We start from the raw sequence: 25,572 nt of genomic DNA on the forward strand, positions 1-25,572 counted from the left end.
CAATCCCACTACTGGGCATATACCCTGAGAAAACCATAACTCAAAAAGAAACATGTACCACAATGTTCACTGCAGCGCTATTTACAATAGCCAGGACATGGAAGCAACCTAAGTGTCCATCAACAGATGAATGGATAAACAAGATGTGGCACATATACACAATGGAGTATTACTCAGCCATAAAAAGAAACGAAACTGAGCTATTTGCAGTGAGGTGGATGGACCTAGAGTCTGTCATACAGAGTGAAGTAAGTCAGAGAGAGAAAAATAAGTATGGTATGCTAACACATATATATGGAATCGAAAAAAAAAAAAGGTTCTGAAGAACCTAGGGGCAGGAAAGGAATAAAGATGCAGACGTAGAGAATGGAATTGAGGACACGGGGTGGGGGAAGGGTAAGCTGGGACAAAGTGAGAGAGTGGCATGGACATGTATACACTACCAAAGGTGAAAGAGATAGCTAGTGGGAAGCAGCCGCATAGCACAGGGAGATCAGCTCCGTGCTTCGTGCCCACCTAGAGGGCTGGGATAGGGAGGGTGGGAGGGAGGCTCAAGAGGGAGGGGATATGGGGATATATGTATACGTATAGCTGATTCACTTTGTTGTACAGCAGAAACTAACAGAACATTGTAAAGCAATTATACTCCAATAAAGATGTTTAAAAAAAGAAAACAGTAGACAAATAAAATATCTTTTCATGACAGATATAAAGAACAAACTAGTGGTTACCAGTGGGGAGAGGGAAGAGAGGAGGGGCAAGATGGGGTAGGGGAATAAGAGGTACAAACTACTATGTATAAAATAGATAAGCTACAAGGATATATTATACAACACAGGGAATATAGCCGATATTTAATAATAACTATAAATGGAATATAACCTTTAAAAAATGTGAGTCACTATGTTGTACACCTGAAACTTATATAATATTGTATAGCAACTATACCTCAGTATATTCTTTAATAAAATATGTTTTCGGGCTTCCCTGGTGGCGCAGTGGTTGAGAGTCCACCTGCCGATGCAGGGGACACGGGTTCGTGCCCCGGTCCGGGAAGATCCCACGTGCTGCGGAGCGGCTGGGCCCGTGGGCCATGGCCGCTGAGCCTGTGCGTCCGGGAGGGGCCACAGCAGTGAGAGGCCCGCGTACCGCAAAAAAATAAATAAATAAAATAAAATATGTTTTCAGCAATTACCAGAAATATACTAGTCTACATTAAAAGAAGAGCATTTAACTAAAACAAATGCCAAATTAAGGCTCACCATTTTATCTATCCCACAGGTCAATGCATCACGTCAAGAAGCCAAATTGATGGAGGAGTGCGATCTTCTTATTGAGATCATTCAGCAAAGACGACAGATTATTGGAACCAAGATCAAAGAAGGGAAGGTACGATTTGTAGGGCCGAAGGTTTTGTATTTTCTACCTAGAGAAAATATACTCCCATGCACTTCAATAGCTTAGGAAGTATTGAATGACCCCTTCTTCTGTATTGTCTATAATCTCATCCTAAGTCTTGAAGACTAGTTCAAAGCCTCTTGGTTGGCCATTTTTCCTCCTCCCTTTCTTTTTGTTACGGTCTCCTATGCATACCTGTAATACAAAGGCTGCTCCATTACCCAGCTCCAGGGCACAGCGTGGAGCTCCGGTCTATTGTAGCCACTGTTTTCCATCTCTCTTCTCTATGAGAAGGTGGGTTCCATAGAGGAAAAGTTCATTTCATATTTATTGCTATATCCTAGCAATCAAAACAGTATTAAATAAATGTTTAAATGAATCAGACTTTATATACAGAAATTATGAAGTGCTTTCTCATGCTTTTGAGGGAACTTAGACAGGTGTCAGTTTCATCGTGGCACAACTCCTGTAGTTTCACTATATCTTATACCCCTTTGTGGATATACAATATTAATAGTATTCCTTTGCTAATGTTTGTATGTTTAAAATTCCTATGGTTTTATAGTAAACTATATTCAAAAAGCAATTCACAAATTTAGGTTATATTCTTTATGGCCATCTTCTTCTTTATTCAAAATTCATTCAGAAATGTTGATAACTTAAGAATCCATCACTTTATTCTATTTTTAAATTAGTCATGTTTGTATTGAAATACTTATGATCTACTTTATTTTCCCCATTTCTCTGCCACCCTCACAAGACAATTTTGTAAATATCTAAAACTAGAAACATTCATTCCAGATCCAGTCAGTTCATGAATCTCTATTATTACTGCTCATAACTATAATGACACGTATAATTAAATCCACTTGGCAAGTATTTTGTACACAGATTACAACAGCTAATGTATGTGCTCTTCTCTGTTTTCTTCAGACTTTTAAAGGTGCTTCTAATATTGTAGAATGTTTTAGACTGCTTTGTCTGTATACATTGAAAAATATTTATACATGTACACTGTGATGGTGATCAGAAAAGTTGAAGTCTAATCTAATAGTTCTGGAAGCTGTTCCGGTAGATTATCAAATTAATACACAATTCTTCCCTGGCCAGGGACGGACTCAGATGCATTGAACAGCTACTTTCCCCCACATACAAATTATCCTGAGTGTCAGCCTGGAATCTGTACAGAATCTACTTTCTCTTCTGTCATCATGCACCATGTGTATTTCTCTTACTACCTGACGTCTTCCGGGTTCTCAGGCACGTGAGAGCCTGAAAACAGCTGTAATTAATTAGTAACATACATACGGAAGGTAATTTGTTGCCTTTACCTGGTCGTGTGCAGGGATCAGCTCTCAATATGCATATTACTTCCTTATTGCTGCTGGAACAGATTACCACAAACTCGGTGGCTTCAAACAACACAGATTTATTGATGCCTGACCTTTTGGAGGTCAGAGGTCTAAAATCAGTCACAACTGGGCTAAGGTGAAGATTTCAGCAGTGCTGTTTCTTTCTGGAGGCTCTAGGGCAGAATCCACTTCTCTTCTGGCTTTTAGAAGCCACCCACATTCCTTGGCTTGTGGTTTCTTCACATCACTCTGAGCATTGCACCCATCCTCACATCTCTTTCTCTGGCACAGACTCTCCTTGTTCTCTCTCATAAGTACCCTTATAATTACATTGGGGTCAACCAGATAATCTAGGATATCCCCCATCTCCAGATCCTGCACTTCATCACATCTGCGAAGTCCCTTTGGTCGTGTAAGGTAACATATTTTTAAAACTCCTGGGATTAGGATGTGGGCATCTTTGGGGGCCCTTACTCGGCCTGCAGTGACTCTCCGCCACAACTTCCCGGCCAGCAGGTCTTCCTTTCCCTTACATAGCTTCCCAGCATGAGGGTTCCTCTCGTGAGCTAGAGCAAAGTAGCGAAGGGGTGTGTGTGTCCCCAGTTCCAGCCATGGTGATGCATGGGCTTCAGGCTCTGGTACACCCACTCCACCCTGGACACATGTCCGTGATAGGGAACATAGTAAAACAGAAAAGCAAAGAGACACACAGCTGGGCCCAAAACCAGATAAACATCTCCATGGGCCAGAAATAGAAGAAAACCACAAAGCCGTGATGGTGGCTTTTTAAGATGCAGGCTCCTGGGACTTGGTCTGGAAGAGACTAAAGCGGCTACACCTTCAACTCCTATGGGTAAATAGTTTTGGAAACGTTGGGGTAAAAGGGCTAGAAGTGCTCCAGATGGTATGGGAAAGTGAAGTCAGGCTCATTGGTTGATGCCATGGGCTGTGTAAGGCTTCGCAGTTCATTCAAAGGGACCGAAAACAGATTATTGCCAGTTTTCACCTAGGGTCATAGCTGTTAGCAAACTTCAGGCCTGGGAGTCTAGAGTAAGTCAGCCGGGTTGGAGCCTGGCTCTGCACTGTTTCTGATACCTACACAAAACGGGAGCTTCAGAAATGCAGAGATAATACAAGATTCTGGAATGAGGACCCCCAAGGATGGGGTGAAGGAGACTGTAAACCGACAGGAGAGGCTAAGCAAGGTGGGTGAGGGAGAAAAACATTATGAATGACTTCAGCCCTTGAAAACAGAAAGTCAAACCACAATTCCAAAGCAAAGAAAGAGATCTTGAATTTCTAAAACTACAGCCAACAAAATCAAAGACATCTTCTCACCTCAGTTGAAATTAATTTTATGTGAAAATGTTAAGAAGATGTTCAAAGAGATACAGGAAGGAATAACTTCTATCTTAAAAGAGCAAAAAATTGTGAAGCCACAATAAGAAGGATGTGAAACAAGAAAAAAAAGGATATAAAAATAACAAATGAGAAGTTTCGGAGGGAAAAACGTGTGCACTGAAATGGCAAAGAAAACTGAGCGGGAGGGGAATTTTGGAAGCTGAGTTTTAGCCTCCACATAGGGGAGGCTGTCTACACATAATAGGAAACTTGATCCATACGTCACACCACATACAAAAATTAAATGTCAATGGCTCATATACCTAAATGTAAAAGGTAAAAACTCTGAAAATTCTAGAAGAAAGAAAACATGGGAGGAAATCTTGGTGAACTTTGGTTGACCAAAGATTATATACACTGGCAGAAACATAAAAGAAATATTTACAAACTATAGAGATAATTATATACTGTATTGTATTTCACCAAAAGTAAAATCTTCTCCTCAAAAGGCACTCTTTTTTTTTTTTTTTTTTTTTTTGCGGTACGCGGGCCTCTCACTGTCATGGCCTCTCCCGTTGTGGAGCACAGGCTCCGGACGCGCAGGCTCAGCGGCCATGGCTCGCGGGCCCAGCCGCTCTGCGGCATGTGGGATCCTCCCAGACCGGGGCACGAACCCAGGTCCCCTGCATCGGCAGGCGGACTCTCAACCACTGCGCCACCAGGGAAGCCCCAAAAGGCACTCTTAAGAGAACGTAAAGACAAGCCACATACTAGGAGAAAATACTTATAAATTATTTATTTAATAAAGTAATTGTATCCAGAATATATTACAAATTCTCAAAACTCATTAATAATGAAATAGATGACCCCGTCCCCAAAATGGATAAAAGATTTGAATATAGATACTTTACCAAAGAAGGTATAAGGATGGCAAGTAAGCACATGAAAAGATGGTCCAAGTCATTTAATAATTAAGGAAATGCAAATTAAAACCTCAATGAGATACCACTACTTATCTACTAGGATAGTTAACTTAAAAAGATGGACCATGCCAAGTGTTGGTGGGCATGTGAAGGAACTATAGCTCACACACTGTTTCTAAGAATGGAGACGGTATATTTTAGAAAACTGTTTGGCCCGTTCTTAAGTAGTTAAACATACACTTACCATTCGATCCAGCCATTCTAGGTGTTTACCAAGAAAAATGAAAGCGGATGTCTATATAAAACTTGTATGTGAATTTTCACGTTAATATGAAGGGTAATATTAAGGGTAATTTCCTGACTGGAAATGACCCGAAGTCTATCAACAGATGAATAGATGAACGGTTTGTGGCATTTGCACACAATGCAGTGCTATCCAGCAAGGAGTGAACTCTTGACACACGCAACAACATGAATCTCAATAGAATTATGGTGAGTGAGAGAAGCCAGACAGAAAATAGTGTATACTGCATGAGTATATTCATACAAAATTCTAGAAATAACACTTTCTAATAATCCGCAGTGACAGAAAACAAATCAGTGAATGCTTAGCGATGAGTGACAGAGGGGTGGGCGGGATGAATTCCACAGGGACAGGAGGAGAATGGGGGGGTGATATATATGTTCATTATCTTGAACGTGAGGACTGTTTCATGGGTTTACACGTATTTGAAAACTAATCAGATTTGTACTTGAAATATGTGCAGTTTCTTATATATTAATTATATCTCGGTAAAGCTGTTTATAAGACAAGTAAACAGTCTTCAGAAATTAAAAGTAACGAACTAGGGTGATACGTATTCATATGGACAGATCCCAAAAATGGGAGCAAGTTTTATGATGATTCTTAGGGAATGAGGAATATTATATAAAATTCGATGAACTACAAAAAAAATCCCATATAATGTTTAGGCATATATACATCAACATGCTTGGGAGTCATCAAGAGGGTGCTCTCCTCTGGAGAGGGACATGAATGAAATTAGGGAGGGACGCACAAAGGCTTCAATGCCATCGATAATAGTTTACTTCCTTTTGGAAAAATCAGACGCTAATATGATGAAAACACTGAGATTTGCTAAAGCCGGTACTGTGTATGGGAAAGTTGATCATATGACTTTAAAAACGGTCCGTATGTTTGAGATGTGTCACTTTTTGAAAGTGCACGTCTGCTCAGGGATATAATCTCAGAAGGCAGTGTTACTTGGGAAAGATGGAGAGAGGAAGGCCCCGTTCAGCTTTCCATTGAGTTACTACTTTGGTACACGACCGAGGACTGGTTCATCCCAGACCCGGGAATTCACAGTGAGTAAGTCCCTGGCCAGGGCATTGGGTGTCAGAGATACGTTTTAAAGAAAAGAAGAGCATGGGTGCCAACGCCCTGGAAATCAGAGAGGCTGGGCAGGGAGGGCAAGTATGGACTTGGTGCCCAGTGAGGGTGCCCAGGCTGGTGGTTGGGAAGTCTGAAGACACTCAATCCAGAGAAGGGCTAGCGACTTTGCCCTCATCTGTCTCTGGCGCCAATCACAATGCCATTCGATAGGGAGGAAACAAACCCACCGCAAATCCTCCAACTGGGGAGATTGCCAATCAGGCGATGTTACACATTAGCACATGCTGGTAACTCCTGCTCTCAGACCATTGCACCTTCTTTAAAATAAATAGCTCAGCAGCCTTTATACTGAGACTGATTGGAGAGTGTCAAGCTCTGAGACTCCCCGGGAAAGAACTGGCTTATTTCTTCAGTAGTTGGGGATAAATTTCGCGCCAACACAGGAAAAGCTGACAGCAAACTCCAGATTAAGCCAATTATGTGTTTATGTTCAGACACGTACCTATGGTAGAAGGCTGCAGCTGAAGAGAAAAAGGGTCCCTTCTCGTCACTGCTTTTATGTACTCTGAATCTCCAAAATGTAAGATAATTCCCCTGGACTACGTGTCAGGGCTTTTGTATAGCCTGATAGAAACACTGAGGACAGTCCTTGTTGAGCGAGATACTTGTTTAACTGAGGATCAATGGTTTGGACCTAACAATTTTGGGATGGGAACCCTACGTATATATAAAAGCATTGCAAATACATTTAAAGAAAAATAAAGGGCCACTTTTAAAAAGCATTTGTAAGGTAAAATAAACAGCAAATAAATTGATTTAAATAGGCCTATGTCCCCAAAAGGAGGCAGAGTATTTCCATGATGAGTGTGGAGTGAATTCCACAAGTTACAATGTGCAGTCGCACTTCCCAAAGGAAAAAGAGAAGAGTGCCAACGTGGAAAAAGTTTTAAGTAATATGTTAAAGAAGTGTTTTCTAATGAAGAAATTCGTATATTGCTAAATACTCAGTGTCTGATTCTGAAGTGTGGTACCACATAGGACAGTGTTTCACAGAGTGTGTTCAAATCCAGGGCCGTCTGATCAGAATCATTTAAGTCAGCAAACTTTTTTCTGTAAAGGGCCAGATAATGAATATCGTAGGTTTTGCCTTCGGTCTCTATCGGAACCGCTCACCGCTGCCCAGTGGTGTAGTGTGAAGGCAGCCACAGGTGAATTCATAAACAGATGCACGTGGCAGTGTGCCCTTAGAACTATTTGCACAAACGGGCTGTGTGCTGGATGTGGTCCACAGACCATAGTTTGTGAACTAACTTAGAAAAGTTTTTCTTTTCCTTTTTCTTTTTACTGAAACCCACGGTAAAAAAAATACATATAACATCAAACCCGGCACTAACACACACACACACATAAACAACACACACACACAGAGAAATAAGTTTTACAAAACTTATCTTGCCCTTTCTACCAGGAATGCTTTCTGCTACCTTCTTTTGTCCTCTCCTCTTTCATTTAGTCTTTTAAATGCTAATCCTTTCCACACTGACGATTCATCACCTGCAGATCAAAAAACGTTCATTGCTTGTTAAAATGCAGATTCCTGCCACCCTGCCAATTACAACTCCTCACCTAGGATATGCGAGTGCCGGCCCAAACATCTACGGTTTTTCTTTAACAAAGGTCCCCAGCTGATTCTTGCGCACACCAGGTTTGAAAAGCTCCAATCTGGTATATCAGATGGAATTTGTACACTGAACTAAAATTATAATTACGCCAACAGTTTTCTGTAAAAAATTCCTGTATTTTCAAAGGAGGCTCTCATTTGGGCTTGCTTCAACTTATGCATGATTTAGGGCTCTTTTTTCTTCTTCTTCTTCTTCCTTTTCCTCTTATGTCGCTTTTAATTTCCAGTATCATGATAGAAATTTTTTAAAAAAGAAGAAAATGGAGTTCAAGCATTTTTCCATTGTGTCATCTGTGGGGTCACTATTATTAGGTATACCGAAAGGACATGAAGTTATTCAGAAGGAATATTTGGTCCTTATTTTGTTGTTGTTGTTAGAATTGTATTAAATATCTTCAATTCTGCCGTGTAATTGAAAGCATTCTTTATGTTACGTGATCAAATATTTCTTCCTCTGACAGTTTCTTAAGGATACGTTCTAATATCTTGAGTTGGACTCTGTGCCTTTCTTAGCTTTACCTCTGGGTATAATGATGTTAGCAGCTGAATTCTATTTGGTGTAAAATAAGTGTTATTTTATTCAACTAATGAACACAGTTAATCTGCGGTGATGGTCACTATAATTATATACAATGAGGTAAATCTCTTACCGGGCTTAAGATAACATACTCTTTGCCCCAGAGTTTTGACAGTTCATTTCTCTAAAGCCTTTACTTTCAAGAATCTTTCTCACTCTTGCCTGCAGTCTTGTGGCCGATGCCTCACGATTCAGCATTCATTTCCTTTGTTTGCTGTAGGAGGACAGAGCTGAAATTGGACAGTCCTCAGAGGCCTCAAGTCCTGACACCTCCTTCCTTCCTTTTCTTCTGTTAGACTTGCGCGGGGACGATAATGATGACTTGGAGAAAGGAGGAATTTCTTGGAGTTAGCAGGAATTCTGGAGGGAGCCTGAGCCTCCCTAGCCTTTCACCCAGGGCTGTTTTCCGTTCCGGAATGATCATAAAGCCGGCCAAGACCTGTCCCAGGCTGTGTGCACCAGGGCACCAGGCGCACGGCAATTCCAATTAGCCGTCTCATTTGAACTTGGCTTCTGGCCAGAGGGCTTCATCTCTGAGCACATTTCAAACACCAGAGCAAATGGTCAAGTGGGTTACCGTGGACTTATCTTGGCCTGCCCCAGAGGTTATGGTCAATTACGTTTGAGGGTCGTTTGCAAGCAAGACGGAATGAGGAGTTGGAATGGAGGTTGGAACCAAACGTGCGTTTTTATCCCGACTGGGAAATGCTTATCAAAATAGTTTTAGTTATCAAGTAAGCACAGAGTGCCTGGAAATGACGTTCCCGGTGAGGGGAAATGGCCCAGCTGTGCTTTTTTTGGCTTTCTCTCATCTGCTCAACAGGAAAAATATTAATCAATGGAAAAAAATGCTCCCTTTCTGTTAATTTAACACATGAGTTTGAGATAGTGTGGGAAATAGTGATACCTAATGTTTTTACATCGCGATTTTATTACATGGATAGCAAAGAACTTTTTAGAAAATGGTTTTGACTGAAGGCACACATTTGCACCTACAGAGGTGTTTTATTTTCTCAATGGCCCAGCTGAAAAATTGAACTAGAGAAAGTTTCAGGGTTCCCTACGATCTTACGGTAATTGTGTGAGGGAAGGGGGTCCGGTGACCCTCTGTAACTCACACTGGGCAACACCTTTTTCCCCCATCAACAGGGAAGCAATTCGCAATTCAGGGTTTCCTCTTAAAACAAATTAGCAACACTTCTCCAAGGAGATAAAGAATAGCTAAGACAAGAGTGCCATAGCTGGGGTTTCCGTCTTTCTCTGCCTCCTTTTTGAACATTTACTGAAGGATGACTCGCATACAATAAATCGCACACACCGGGAGGGTCCAGCCCGACACGTTTTCACTAAGCGAGCCCACCCGTGTAACCATCTTCGTGCCTCTTTTGTTCAAGGTGATGAGGCTTCGCAAACTGGCTCAGCAGATTGCAAACTGCAAGCAGTGCATCGAGCGGTCGGCATCACTCATCTCCCAAGCAGAACACTCTCTGAAGGAGAATGATCACGCGCGTTTCCTACAGACCGCGAAGAATATCACTGAGAGGTGAGTGCGGGGGCTGCTGGGAAATTCTCGGCGCCTGGGCTCCTGTGTCTGGGGTGTGATTGGTTGGCCTTGCCCTGCCTTGCCTTTGTTTGCATTTTCAAGGCCGAGTACCACAGAGAATAGAGGCTTTGAGGTGCTTTGTTCCAGCTAAAGATGCTTCCCTTTGACATGTCAAAGCCTTTTCAGTATCAGCCTAGAGTTCAAGGCCTTTGAAACAAGAGTCCGCCAGTTAGAAAGAATGAAATCAGCCTGCTTTTAGTGGGGGAAGAAAGCTTATAATGGCACAAAACAGCATTTACTGTGACTCTCAGACCTGATCTTATCATGTACTTGATAACAAAGCATCAAAATGAAGACCAAAACATAAAAGGGAATCTTTTCTTCCATTTCAGGGCTTATCTGGTTTTTCAAAATTGCCCAGGTGTTATTCTCTGTTAGGCCTGTTTTTATTTGGTTGAGAAGCTTTGCCTCTCCTGAAAGGTCAAGGCCGACTCATGTGGGAGACAAAGAAAGGACAAAACTGTCAACTTCATACCTCCTTCTTTTAAAATATTTATTCTATGGTAGGGGGACAAAAAAATGACATGATGTGAATGGGCAGGTCAGCGGTGAAACTGACAGGGGTCACTGTGCCTTCGGTGCTCGTACTTGACGGGCATAAAATTATTCACCTTCACTGATGCAGACACCTATAGCAATTCTTGTGGAGCCCAGGAAAAGCACCTAATGCCACCTAAATGACACCTCCAACCAATGCCAGTGGCCTTGACTCTTCATTCGTTCAAAGTTTCAGAGTCAACTGATCCTCTTCCAAAGCCGTAATAGAAGACTATCCCTAGAAGACCCCCAGACAGCTCCTTCATGCTGGTCTGTTATCCTAGAGCAGGAGTCTGCAAGCTTCGTGGGCCTCTCACTGCTGTGGCCTCTCCCGTTGCGGAGCACAGGCACCGGACGCGCAGGCTCAGCGGCCATGGCTCACGGGCCCAGCCGCTCCGCGGCATGTGGGATCCTCCCGGACCGGGGCACGAACCCGCGTCCCCTGCATCGGCAGGCGGACTCCCAACCACTGCGCCACCAGGGAAGCCCAGGAGTCTGCAAACTTTGCCTGTAAAGGACCAGAGAGTAAATATTTTCAGCTTTGCAGGTTATCAGGTCCCCATCACAACTACTCAACTCTGGGTAGGTCTCCAACAGCCTAGCGTAGATGGAAATGAATGGGCAGGCGAGGGTGTGTTCCAATAAGACCATTGACAAAAGCAGGCGGCAGGCCAGATTTGGCCCTCGGGCGGTACTTTGCCAACCTTTGGCCTAGGGCAAAAAATACCATCTTCTGACTTGAATTTCTTCGAGGAAGGCGAAAGAACGCTAATGATTATGCAGGGCTTGCTTGTGTTGCACACTGTGCTAATTCTCAAAATACCACATAGAGGCAGGTGGTGGTTTTTCCGTTTTCACTGTTCCTTCAACGGGAGGAAGGTAGAGTATCTTTACAACTCTGGTCGAGAATCCAACCGGCTTCTTTGTGTTACTTTTTCTATTTGAGAAAATTTCCTCTGAGACTGGTTAGATACTTATCTCTTCCAAAGCACGTGGATAACAGCTGGTTACCATCCCTCTTATATCCTTAAAATGGTCTCCTCCCTTCTCCAAGAGCGGCCAGCTTCTTTCCTCATGACTCCTAGCAAGTACTTAATTGTCTTCGCTGCTCTCAACTGCCTCCAGTTGCCTGAAATATTCATGCTAAAGTTAAAAACTGCACACAGCACTAATACTCCAGTGTACCCAGGACACTCTACCAGACAGCGTTTACACTTACGTCATGGTTTCCAACCGGGATCCAATAGTACTTTTCTCCAGCTGTAAATTGCGAGATGTCCAGATGAAATGGCTAGTGTGGGCTGCACGTCTCAGCAATCCCTAAAAATCCGATCCAGTCTAACACGAATAAATTCTCACCTAGCGGGGGGGAGAAAGTGGCCCCGTAACAGTTAAGAGAGAACTTAACTGGAAGTTAAGACCTGCATTTGAAGTCTAACACAAGCGCATGGATGCCCACATGTGATCTCGCTCAGACCCAGCAGGTCATACCTGGATCCATTCAGCGCCACCTCTCACAAGCCCATCTCATCAAGAACAGAAACGTGACCGATTGCTCTTTCTACACATGAGTTGTATCATATACTGTATTCTCAAACCTCACTAATATATAGGTCTTCGTGTGATTGTATGTACACTTTTCTAAAATGATGTTAAATTAGCAACACTCTTCACTAAATCCAGGCATAAGAAAGTTGGCCCACTGCTTATGAGAAGTCTACACTTCCATCAGATGTGAATACGTAGTGCCTGTAAATTTTGCTAGGAGCCCTTGTCCCTCTGTTTCTGCATCCTCTCTCTTTCTGTCTCTATTTGTCAATCCTCTTGGTCAATTCCTGAGCCCTTTTCCCTTTCCGGCAATTAGAATATAGTAAAAAGGCACTGGGCTTGGACTTGGGATTTGGAATCCTGGGTTCAAATCCTAGAACTGTCACTTTTTGACTGTTGTTCTTTGGGTTTCTTCAAGAGCTATTTAAAAAAAACAAAACAAAACATTTCTTTAAAAATTTTTTTTTTTTGGCTGCATCGGGTCTTAGTTGCAGCACGCGGGATCTTTTTTTTTTTTTTTTTTTTTTTTTTTTGCGGTACGCGGGCCTCTCACTGTTGTGGCCTCTCCCGTTACGGAGCACAGGCTCCGGACACGCAGGCTCAGCGGCCATGGCTCACGGGCCCAGCCGCTCCGCGGCATGTGGGATCCTCCCGGACCGGGGCACAAACCCGTGTCCCCTGCATCGGCAGGCGGACTCTCAACCACCGTGCCACCAGGGAAGCCCTTTTTTTTAAAAAAATAAATTTATTTATATATTATTTATCTTTGGCTGCATTGGGTCTTTTGTTGCTGCAACCGGGGGCTACTCTTCGTTGCGGTGCACGGGCTTCTCATTGTGGTAGCTTCTCTTGTTGTGGAGCATGGGCTCTCGGCACGCGGGCTTCAGTAGTTGTGGTGTGAGGGCTTAGTTGCTCCGCGGCATGTGCGATCTTCCCTGACCAGGGCTTGAACCCGTGTCCCCTGCATTGGAGGCGGATTCTTAACCACCACGCCACCAGGGAAGTCCCATGCAGAATCTTTCGTTGTGATGCGTGGGCTCTTCATTGCAGCGCCTAGGCTTCTCTCTAGTTGTGGCGCATGGGCTCCAGAGTGTGGGCTCTGTAGTTGTGGCGTGCAGGCTTAGTTGCCCCGCGGCATGTGGGATCTTAGTTCCCCTACCAGGGATTGAACCGGCGTCCCCTGCATTGCAAGACGGATTCTTAACCACTGGACCAGCAGGGAAGTCCCCAAGAGCTATTTTTGACTTAGAAAACTGGACTCATACTAGCTACCTCTGTCAGTAGTTGCGATAACTTTGCTGGCGACTCCTATAAACAGGCCTTAAGTGTTGTAGATAGTCCATAATGTTTGTTGGATTTATGTTTTCATATTACTTAACATTCTTCTCTAGAACGTGACTTCACAGTCGTGTTTACTACTGTGTCTGTCTTGGGCTTTGGTGCCTGTGTATTTCTAAACCATCTTTATTCTTCTATTCGAGGGTGGAATGCCCAGAACAAACTTTTAATCCTGCAGGCCTTCCTCAAGTGAGAGTTGGATGTGATTTTTCTGCATTGTTAAACCACTTACAGTGAATATGTTCGCCCGCAAGCTGAGTCAGACCACAACAAGTTTTTCAATTCAGAAACATCAGAAAACCCCTAGCGGAGCGAGAGCCTCAAGTTTTACATTGTAGGAGATGCATATGCTTTGGAATCGAGCGCTTGGCTCTGTGCTAATTTGCTCAGGAGTAATTACGGGTAGCACTGGGGCTGCTCCGTAATCCTTGTGACTCTCCTTTTGCTCATGTGCTCCCAGCGGGCAGGACCCCTAGCCATCTTGTTTCCACCATTATGGCCCCAGCACGTAGCAAACTGCCTTATCTGAATGAATGTGTGAACAAATCTATAAAACAGGGCCGATTATTCCTACCTACTATGGTCACTGTAGGGATAAAATGAAATAATGGAGTAAAGATATTAGCTGAGTTCCTGTCTCAAGGTGAACTTACAATAAATGCTAATTTCCTTCCTTCCCGCTCACTAAATGGATGCAAATGCATTGTGTAACATACTATATTCTCAAGCCTACCTAATATATACTTCTTAGTGTGATTCTATGTGCACTTTTCTAAAATGATGTTAAATAAGCAAAACTCTTCACTCAATCCAAGTATAAGAAAGTTGGTCTACTCCTTAGGAGACATCTAAAATTAAAATCATTTTTAGCAGCAAATTATCTGTATCAAGAGGATGATAAGAAGAAAACTCCCTCTGAACAGTACCCGTTTTTCAGAGTTCCTAGGAGGGACTCAGACTCCACCGGATGACTCCTCTGTCCCTCACTGCCATAGGCAATTCAAGGATCCCGCAGAGTTCCCCAGAACACAAACCCGAGAACTCCAGTTATCAGCCGGAAGGATGTCACTTATAAGAATTAGAGTGCATGTGATGAGTGATTTTTGAAATGTGTTCTACAGGGTGTTAATTGGTGTTAAAACAACAAGGTTCCAGGGTCAGACGCATTTGGGAATTCCTGAGCTGACTAAAGTAAACCACACTTTGTTACTGTGTGAACTCACCGGGTTTTACCATGGTGATGTGTGTCGTAGCCCACCTGCCCGAGAGAGACCCATTGAGGCGCCATTGTCAGGCGGTCGGGCATGGGGGAATATTAAGTGGGAAGGGTAGAGCATCTTCCCCTGGTGTTGACTGTTCGGCAGAAATCTTGGAAGCACTCTAGCTCTAGACATGTCCTCCTTCCAGAAAACCGGCCCCACGTGGCTGCTAGCAACTGAGTGTCATGGAGATTAGGGGCATCAAAGTCAAAATAGAAAGGGGAAGTAGCGTGCAGCCCATCCTATTAAGTGTCAGGGTAGGACACGATGCCGTTATTTGCTCCAGTATGTTAAGAGCTTGACACACAGCCACAAGCATGTGTACACATATTCCCGTACACACACACACACACACACACACACACACACACACACACGCGTGCGCGCGCGCGACTCTAAAAGCACAGAATTGAGAAAGTGGCATGTGCTGATGGCCCTAGTGGATTTTGGCAATTTATCCGAAAGGCCAAGAGATGGGCAACAAGGATTTGGGGAAGAAAAACATAGCCTAAAATGTTGAATTTGGCAGATCTCCGCTCGCCTGTCAGTCCAATTAAGAATTTGAAATTGTAGCCGAAGATAAATATCTTTCCTTCTATCAGAAAAAATGTGTAGGTGTTAAAAGCTGCAGTCATCTCCAGAGTCTTGCTGTCAGTCTTTGCCTCCCAGGCTTAGGAAATTTCAGCCTCTCTGTTCCCACTCTACAAAGTTCCCACCAGCAAGATGTCAGGCACAGGTGTAACGTTTTTATTGAAGTGAAATTTGCATAACATAAAATTAACCATTTTAAAGTGACCAATTCATTGGCATTTAGTACAGTCACAGTGTTGTACAATTCCTGCCTCTATCGAGTTCCAAATTATTTTCATCACCCCAAAAGAAAACCCCACACCCATTATGTAATCACTCCCCATTGTCCCCTGCCCCCAGCCCCTGGCAACCACCGATCTACCTTCTGTCGCTATGGATTTTTGCCTGTTCTGGACATTTCATCCAAGTGCGTCATACAATATGTGGCCTTTTGTGTCTGGCTTCTTTCACTCATCATAATACTTTCAGGGTTCATCCATGTCATAGCATATATCAGTCTTTCATTCCGTTTTATGGCTGAAAAATACTCCATTGTATAGATGTGCCCACAGATGTAATTTTTATAGCCAAGATATATTTCTTTATAAAATCCAAAACTTTAAGAGCCATTAGGAGATGCAAGAGGAGGTCTGTCTTTTAGTGTAACCGGGTTGAAGTTTTTCTAAATTAAATGGAAGAGTACAGACCTAGAATTCTCTTCCTAGCTGCTGCCAGCTAGCTCTGTGGTCTTGTATAAATGAGCATCAATGCCCTTCATTAGAAAATAAGTAACTAGGTTATGGCTAAATCATTTAAAGGTTGTTTCTTTGCTCAAAAATTCCCAGTACTCTACACAGTATCCTGCACATAGTAGGTCCTCGGTGGTGTTTATTGAACTTCCTGAAATACCAAAATCAAGATTATGAGTCTAGCATAGTTTGATGTGCTCAGAAGTGGTTTACATCATCCCATAATTTTCTTGTTCTTAGAAGAATCACTTGCATTGTTAATTAGTCAAAATGTTCTGCTATTAATAATAACTTTCCCAATCAACATGAGAGTCCACTGCAGGAGACCGATACCTACCAATAGCTTGCTTTATAGATTACAAACGAGAAGTCTACCTAGCAACCTTAATGAAGAGGGGAAATGGTGGACCCATCAGGGGAATTTGTTAGGAAGCTCATGTATATTTTCCATGGCATCTGCTGGGAATATGGTGCAAGAACATGAAGACAAGGAGAATGAAAACGAGCCTGACAAAAACTCCTTTTTTAATGTTTATTTTAGGGAGAGGCTAGTCATTGATTAAACTAATCCAATATCTGGAAACATTCTTTTTTAATCTTCACTTTGCCTTTTATGCAGCTTGAAATTTGGAAGACTCTTCTTTGAAGTGGAGCAGGGTTGAGTCTGAAAAGAACAAACAGTTTCCCAGACAGATGTGTGAAGAAATGCCTGGAGCTCTGTGCTTCTCGCTGGGGTTAGATGTGCGGGGGCCAGAGAGTTAAATATACAGCAATGTGAAATATGAATATTCTTTCGCCTCCATGGGGAATTTTGTCCCGATAGTAAAAAGAAAGGGAGGAAGCCATTCTTCTGTTTTCCCGGTTCCTCTGCCTCCTCTCGTAGCTTATACTCATTTGCATTGTGTTGCCTGTTATTGCCATTCTGAGATGTTTCTTGAGGCTCACGTGTAAAAACGGCAATGGTGGGCTTCCCTGGTGGCGCAGTGGTTGAGAGTCCGCCTGCCGGTGCAGGGGACACGGGTTTGTGCCCCGGCTCGGGAGGATCCCACATGCCGCGGAGCGGCTGGGCCCGTGAGCCATGGCCGCTGAGCCTGCGCGTCCGGAGCCTGTGCTCCGCAGCAAGAGAAGCCACCGCGATGAGAAGCCCACGCACCGCAACGAAGAGTAGCCCCTGCTCGCCGCAACTAGAGATAAGCCCACGCGCAACAGTGAAGACCCAACACAGCCAAAAATAAATTAATTTTATAAAAACACGAGTTCTTAATGATATTTCTTTTCCTTTTATTTTTTCACTCCTATGCAGTGATGGTAAAAGCCAGCTTGACGTTTCTAAAAAGTTGTTTTGTTTCAATTACAGAGTCTCCATGGCAACGGCATCATCCCAGGTGCTAATTCCTGAAATCAACCTCAACGACACCTTTGACACCTTTGCCTTAGATTTTTCCCGAGAGAAGAAATTGCTAGAATGTCTGGATTACCTTACAGGTATTGTCTTTTGTGTTTTCTTTAATACTGGGTACGTTCAGTGATACTTCATTAGGAATGAAGTCTAATATCCCCGTAAAACATTTTTGGTATTCCTTTGGTTGGTTTGTTTCTTTGTTTGTTTTCCAAGCAAAATAATACAGTCCAAGACTAAACTGGGGACAGAGGCAAAAAGAGAATCTCGGTCACTGAAAGCATGTTGACCACCATTTCCCGCACTCTCGGCGTGTGGGTACCACACATGATACCTCTGTTGGCCATCAGAGGGGTACATGGGGCAGCGTGGCTGTTTTCCATTTCATGTCAGCAAGGCAGATGACTCTCACAGTGCCTTGGCAGAGAAAAACTTCGCAGCTGACTCTAATGGGATATCTACTCTGCCCTGGCTCTTTGTGTGTGTTTAATCTTCCCAACATCGAATTGAGGTGAAGTATTATAATCCTCATTCTGCAAACGACAGAGGTCATCCCTCTTGCTGGAGGTCAGATAGCTAGGGAGAGGCAGAATTAGGATTTAGCTCAGGTCTGTACAGACTCCAAAGACCTCCTTACTTTCTAGTAAAAGACTCAATTTCGTCTTGGCAAAGGTCACCATGGCAGATGTCCCAAAAATCACACTTGTATTCCTGGTGCCACGTTTCACTTCTGTGCTTTCTGATAGGCATTTTTTTGGGGGGTGGGGGTGGGGGGGTGAGGTCAAGCTTAAAAAACGAAAGCAGCCATAATAAAAGAAACCCCTGGCTACTCCTTTTCCTAACCATGCTTCCAAATTTTTCTTAGCCGTCGACCGCTAAGGCAAGAACTGACCACATTCGCTCATAGAATGTGGACTGTTTAGATGACTTTATTTGTGTTATCCAGAGCCGCGGGGGCCGCGGGGAATTCAGTGAAGCTCCGCGTCTACAGTGAAGCCAGCTGTGCACTGAATTTAGAATGTGCCACTTTCAAGAGACCACATCCCTAACTTAGCGCGGCACCAGTGTCTCCACCCTCATTGTGTATGTGTGTGCGTGGGAGAGCAGTTGGGAAAGGGGAAGCAGGAGAGACGGAGCATTGGGTGATGTTTATTTTTACAGTCTGTGGCTAGAAAGCAAAGGATTTCTATGTTCAAGGAGCACTGTACCCAGATCAGTGTTTTTCTTTGCCTGGACCCGAGGTGCCGGTTTTAGCCTTGGTGCATTTGCAAAGGGAGGCGAGTCACCCCAGAAACATCTTCCTATCTTAGGTGATTCTTTCACACCATACGATGCCTATGAAGGAAGAAATTAGTTGACTCAAAAAGCACGTCCAGTAAGAAACCAAACTCGATTTCAACTATTTATGAATGTAGCTTTTCACTCTGAGATTTACCTCAACTAACACCATGCCACAGAACTTTCTAGGATGATAGAAACACTCTGCACTGTCCAGTAGGATACCTGCTAGCCACGTGGGGCTGTGTTGAAAACCTGAAATGTGGTTAGTGAGTTTTTACTTTTGTTTCACTTTAATTAAGGTGAAATGTAAGGGGCCACACGGAGCTCGTGGCTACTGTGTTGGACCAGGCAGGTGAGCCTTTCTCGGGCGGAGATGCTTTCTATGATGGCATCCTATTAAAAATCTCCTGTTTTCTTATATCATTTGGGAATGAGTGTGGTCACAGCAACAGAAAATCCAGTTAGCAGTGACTAAACCCATCAGACAGTGTTCCTATCACAGAAACAGGAGAACAGAGGCTTCTGTTGCCGTCCGGGGCTGGGCAGCGGTTCAGTGATGACGTCGGACCCCAGGCTCTTTCTCTTTTTGTGCTCTGCCACCGTCACTGTTTTGCCACATGACTGCAGAACTACTCCACCTCCAAGCGTTATGCCCAAGTTACAGACAAAAAGAGAGGGACAGACGGGAAATGATGACCAAAATCTGTCAGCCAAGTCTGTTTATGAGGAAAACCAAAAGCTTGCTCTGAAGATCCATCGTGTCTTGTGGCAAACTTCCACTCGTGTCTTGTAGGCTAGATCCATGTCATAAGGTCGCGCCCAAGGGCAGAGAAGACCAAAACATGTTTGGCTGGGCACGTGGCCATTCTGCACAGAATCAGTGTCTTATTGTCAAGAATGGCCTTCCCATTTCCCCAAAGTTGTTTAAGAACATTTCAATAACGTATGCCCATTCTAATCTCTATGTGAATGCCAGAGTACTGACCGCAGGGGAAACTGTGAAAGTGGTTTGCACTGACTTGTAGAGTGTACGCCATACATCATCCCGATGGCTGTTTATGCCAAACTAAAGACCATATGGGGTACCTGCTATTACGCCTTCTTAGCTGTCACCCTCCGATACAAATTTGGACCATTTCTAGACATAACATCGATCCTGGCCATAACATACAATGCTCGGCTGATACTGCCAAGTCCAAATAGTTTATCAGACGTTCGTAAGCAGGAACTGGAGCGTTTGTGGAGTATTAACCCACCATTTCTTGTGTCCTGTTTATGACAGAGGCAAGAAAATAACAGCTCTGGTATACCAACTGCGTGAATATTGAAACTGGCAGTGTGCTGCTGTTCTCGTTTACTGTAAGCTGGATATTGACTTTTCAGGACAAACCCATTGGCTTTATAATCAAAACAGGGTTAGTCTGCCTGGCTGTGAAAACAAGATTTGTTTTTTCGCCTCTGACATGCCTCTAAATGGTATGTCAAGTGAATAACCCGGAGGGGTGACATTCCCTCCCTGATTACAGCCCCTGCCACGTGTCTCCCAGCTACCTGCCTATTTCAAACACAGTGTTCTTTTTGTTTAATCATGTATTGCGATGCAGAGAGAACCAAATCTTTCTACGTTGGTTGATGGAGAAATAATTCAGTGAACTGTTTAGATGATGGGAGAGTAAATATTTCTCCACTGACCCATGCAGGGTGATCCCACACTAACAGGGACCACACGGGACAGTAATAAGCATGTTTATGATGCAGCTGGGCCTCCTCCGTGGAAGGCGTCTCTCGATCGGTATCACTTATTCATCCGAGTCACAGCACATGGCACTAAATCTTTGTTTTTCACTAATAAATTCTACCATTTTTTTCATTTTTTAAAAAATTTTATTAAGGTATAATCGACAAATAAAATTGTAAGATATTTAAAGTATACATCTTAGTGATTTAAGTTTTGTGTTTTCGGATCTTGTTAAAGAAACCTTTCCCCATCCTGAGTCACAAAGATGTTCTGCTTCTTCCATTAGCCTCACTGTTTTACTTTTCCATTTATATCGTTAAGCTATCTGAAGTTTACCTTTGTATTTAGAGTAAGGTAGGGATTTAACTGAATTTTTCGTCATATTTTGAACCAGTTTTATCAACATAATTTCTAAGCCATCTGTTCTTTCCTCATGAAGATGGCTTTGCCACCTTTGTGGTGCTGCCTTTTTTGTACGTCAAGTTCTACGTATCATGGGTCTATTTCCAAGCTTTCTATCTGTTTTTTTTTAAAACATCTTTATTGGAGTATAATTGCTTTACAATGTTGTGTTAGCTTCTGCTATATAACAAAGTGAATCAGCTATACGTATACATATGCCTCCACATCCCCTCCCTCTTGCGTCTCCCACCCTCCCTATCCCACCCCTCTAGGTGGTCACAAAGCACCGAGCTGATCTCCCTGTGCTATGCGGCTGCTTCCCACTAGCTATCTGTTTTACATCTGGTAGTGTATATATGTCCATGCCACTCTATCACTTTGTCCCAGCTTACCCTTCCCCCTCCCCGTGTCCTCAAGCCCATTCTCTATGTCTGCATCTTTATTCCTGTCCTGCCCCTAGGCTTTTCAGAACCTTTTTTTTTCCCCTTAGATTCCATATATATGTGTTAGCACACAGTATTTGTTTTTCTCCTTCTGACTTACTTCACTCTATGACAGACTCTAAGTCCCTCCACCTCACTACAAATAACTTCAATTTCGTTTCTTTTGAGGGCTGAGTAATATTCCATTGTATATATGTGCCACATCTTCTTTATCCATTCATCTGTCGATGGACACTTAGGTTGCTTCCATGTCCTGGCTATTGTAAATAGAGCTGCAGTGAACATTGTGGTGCATGACTCTTTTTGAATTATGGTTTTCTCAGGGTATACGCCCAGTAGTGGGATTGCTGGGTCGTATGGTAATTCTCTTTTTAGTTCTTTAAGGAACCTCCATACTGTTCTCCACAGTGGCTGTATCAATTTACATTCCCACCAACAGTGCAAGAGGGTTCCCTTTTCTCCACACCCTCTCCAGCATTTATTGTTTGTAGATTTTTTTATGATGGCCATTCTGACTAGTGTGAGGTGATACCTCATTGTAGTTTTTTGTTTGTTTTTGTTTTTGTTTTTTGGCGGTACGCGGGCCTCTCCCTATCGTGGCCTCTCCCGTTGTGGAGCACAGGCTCCAGACGCGCAGGCTCAGCGGCCATGGCTCACGGGCCCAGCCGCTCCGTGGCATGTGGGATCTTCCCGGACCGGGGCATGAACCCATGTCCCCTGCATTGGCAGGCGGACTCTCAACCACTGCGCCACCAGGGAAGCCCACCTCATTGTAGTTTTGATTTGCACTTCTCTAATGAGTGGCAATGCTGAGCATCCTTTCATGTGTTTGTTGGCAAGCTGTATATCTTCTTTGGAGAAATGTCCGTTTAGGGCTTCTGCGTATTTTTGGATTGGGTGGTTCTTTTGATATTGAGCTGCATGAGCTGCTTGTATATTTTGGAGATTAATTCTTGGCTTCATGTGCAAATATTTTCTCCCATTCTGAGGGTTGTCTTTTCGTCTCGTTTATGGTTTCCTTTGCTGTGCAAAAGCTTTGAAGTTTCACTAGGTCCCATTTGTTTATTTTTGTTTTTATTTCCATTTCTCGAGGAGGTGGGTCAAAAAGGATCTTGCTGTGATTTATGTCCTAGAGTGCTCTGCCTATGTTTTCCTCTAAGTTTTATAGTGCCTGGCCTTACATTTAGGTCTTTAATCCATTTTGAGTTTATTTTTGTGTATGGTGTTAGGGAGTGTTCTAATTTCATTCTTTTCCATGTAGCTGTCCAGTTTTCCCAGCACCACTTATTGAAGAGGCTGTCTTTTCTCCGTTGTATATTCCTGCCTCCTTTATCAAAGATAAGGTGACCGTAGGTGCGTGGGTTTCTCTCTGGGCTTTCTATCCTGTTCCATTGATCTATATTTCAGTTTTTGTTGACGCTAAATCTTGCATGTGGATATTTCAGGAGACAGATGTATGAAGTCATATTCCAGAAAGAACGCTTTAAGGCTCTGTAGAGCCCTTCTATCTTGATGCACAACTTTCTTTTTCAAGTTATCTCTCTTTTTTAATTTACTTTGTTGAAGTATAGGTGATTTACAATGTTGTGTTAGTTTCAGGTGTACAGCAAAGTGATTCAGTTATACATATATATATATATATATATATATATATATATATATATATAGTATACACAAGCTTCCGGCAAAACCCAAATGAACTTTTTAGCCAACCCAATATATTCTTTTCCATATTCTTTTCCATTATGGTTTATCACAGTATATTGAATATAGTTCCCTGTACTATACAGTAGCACCTTGCTGTTTATTCATTCTATATATAATAGTTTGCATCTGCTAGTCCCAAACTCCCAATCCATCCCTCCCGCACCTCCCCTCCCCCTTGGCCAGCACAAGTCTGTTCTCTGTGTCTGTGAGTCTGTTTCTCTTTCATAGATAAGTTCATCTGCGTCATATTTTAGATTCCACATGTAAGTGGTATCATATGGTATTTGTCTTTGTCTGCCTGACTTACTTCACTTAATATGATAATCTCTCAGTCCACGGCACATGGCATTATTTCATTTTATGGCTGTGTAGTATCCCTTAATGCACACCGTGACACAGTGGCTGCTGCAATAATGTCTGTGGAATTCAGTAATCAATAGACTGAGCTGGGCTAACTGACTTCATGCCACAGATGTAAGAGGGACTTGCTTCGTACGGTATGTGTCCCGCATGTATCGTCAAGTGGCAAAGTGCAGAGTACTGAAACAATTCAAGTTTTAAATTTTACCATTTTCATAAACTTTCCTCCCTCTTGGGGTTTCTTTAGGACTAATCCATCCTCATCAAAGTGTCACGCAGGAAAGAGTTCTCTAACAGTGTAAGCAAACGTTGCTCATCTGTCAGATGCAGATATATTTTCTCGTTTTGAAGTTAGGTTCTGGTGTACAGAAGAATGGAAGAAAAGGCCTGGATCGACGCTTTAAACCAGGGCTCGGCAATCGCTGACTGTAAAGGGCCAGATGGTAAATATTTTAGTCTTTGCAGGACATATGGTTGCAACTACTCAATTCTGCTATTGCACAAAGGCAGCCAGAGACAGTCCATAAGTGAATGAGCCTGGCTGTGTTCCAATAAAACTTTATTTACAAAAACAGGCCGTGGGCCAGATTCGGCCCATAGCCATAGCTTGCCAGCCCCTGCTGTAAAATATTATTGCCGGTGCAAAGCACTCACTGCCTAGGCTTTTTCTTGCTCACAGACTCGTCTCATAAAAGCAGTTATTGAAATCAGTCCAGTAGAAGTCCACTTAAAATCGTCATTTGGGTAGCATTTAGACTTCTCCACTCCAGAATGTGTTCAAGACATAAAACAGCAGCCTTCCCCAACGATAAGTTAATCAAATGCCAAGGCATCCTGTTTTTCTTGAGGAAGGAAAATGTACTTCTTAGATATGATTGATTGGCAATCATGTTCTTAATTTGACATACCACCTATCAACTGAAAAATGAGAAGAAAACTGAATCACACTAATACATTTTTATAAGGCCTCAAAACATGTAATGAAAGAAAATTTTCAGACACTTATCTGACTGATACGTTATGGGATAACAAACATCAGTATTTTTGCAGTTGGGCGCCTGAATATAAAAATACGTGGCATCTTGTAGCTCAGAGGTTGGCTAACTTTGGCTCACATGCCAAATCTGGTCCTCACTTGTTTTTGTAAATAAAGTTCTACTGGAACCTGGCCAGGTCTACTTGAGTACACATTGTCTCTGGCTGCTTTCACGGTACAGAGGCAGAGTTGAGTAGTTGCAACAGAGACCAGAGGACCCACAAAGCCTAAAATATGTACCATCTAGCTCTTTACCGAAAAAGTTTGCCATCCCCACAATGGGGATGAAATGACAAGAGTTCATCTTTGTTTACTTTTTGTTTGACATGTTTTCTTTCACGAATAAGAGAGTTTGTTTGCTTACCCTTCTGAACATGCTTTCATGATAAATAGAGAGAAGATACTGGCTGGCTGAAGTCACACTACCTGGGAAAAATCACAGTGATACAACCAGCCAAGCAAATGTTCTTTGGATTGGCATCGTCATCTCTCGGATAGTTCTGATGGATATGTTTTAAAAGGCCTGCTTTGACTGTCAAACATCTCCTTTGAAATGTATCCCAGAGGTGTCTGCTTCTCTGCTGATTGATGACCGTCTTGCTCCCCACAGCTCCCAACCCTCCCACAATTAGAGAAGAGCTCTGCACGGCTTCCTATGACACCATCACCGTTCACTGGACCTCCGATGACGAATTCAGTGTGGTTTCCTACGAGCTCCAGTACACCATATTCACCGGACAAGCCAATGTCGTGAGTGAGTATCGCACGCCCTCTTGACTTCTCTGTTTGGTGACTGTTCTCAGATCAACTGCATTTCTGAATTTAAATATCAAGGGAAGACGAGGACGGAAAGAGTACACAGTATTTATCGGCTTGTCTTTCTTTCCTAACCAAGAAGATGGTAGCACTCACTCGTACTGTGCTAGGAAAAATAACA

General features: G+C 43.0%; 1 protein-coding gene across 1 annotated transcript in view; it reads left to right on the top strand.

Annotated features, from left to right (window-relative positions):
• MID1 (midline 1) overlaps positions 1-25,572 on the top strand; it is a 651,564-nt gene that overhangs the window by 593,848 nt on the left and 32,144 nt on the right. The window contains exons 6-9 of the mRNA XM_060136812.1: positions 1,282-1,389; positions 10,060-10,208; positions 17,627-17,754; positions 25,246-25,389. Coding sequence (XP_059992795.1) covers positions 1,282-1,389; positions 10,060-10,208; positions 17,627-17,754; positions 25,246-25,389 — 529 coding nt within the window. The remainder of the gene's footprint in view (positions 1-1,281; positions 1,390-10,059; positions 10,209-17,626; positions 17,755-25,245; positions 25,390-25,572) is intronic.

Source organism: Lagenorhynchus albirostris, chromosome X (assembly GCF_949774975.1).
Source record: "Lagenorhynchus albirostris chromosome X, mLagAlb1.1, whole genome shotgun sequence".
Classification (NCBI taxonomy): domain Eukaryota; kingdom Metazoa; phylum Chordata; class Mammalia; order Artiodactyla; family Delphinidae; genus Lagenorhynchus; species Lagenorhynchus albirostris.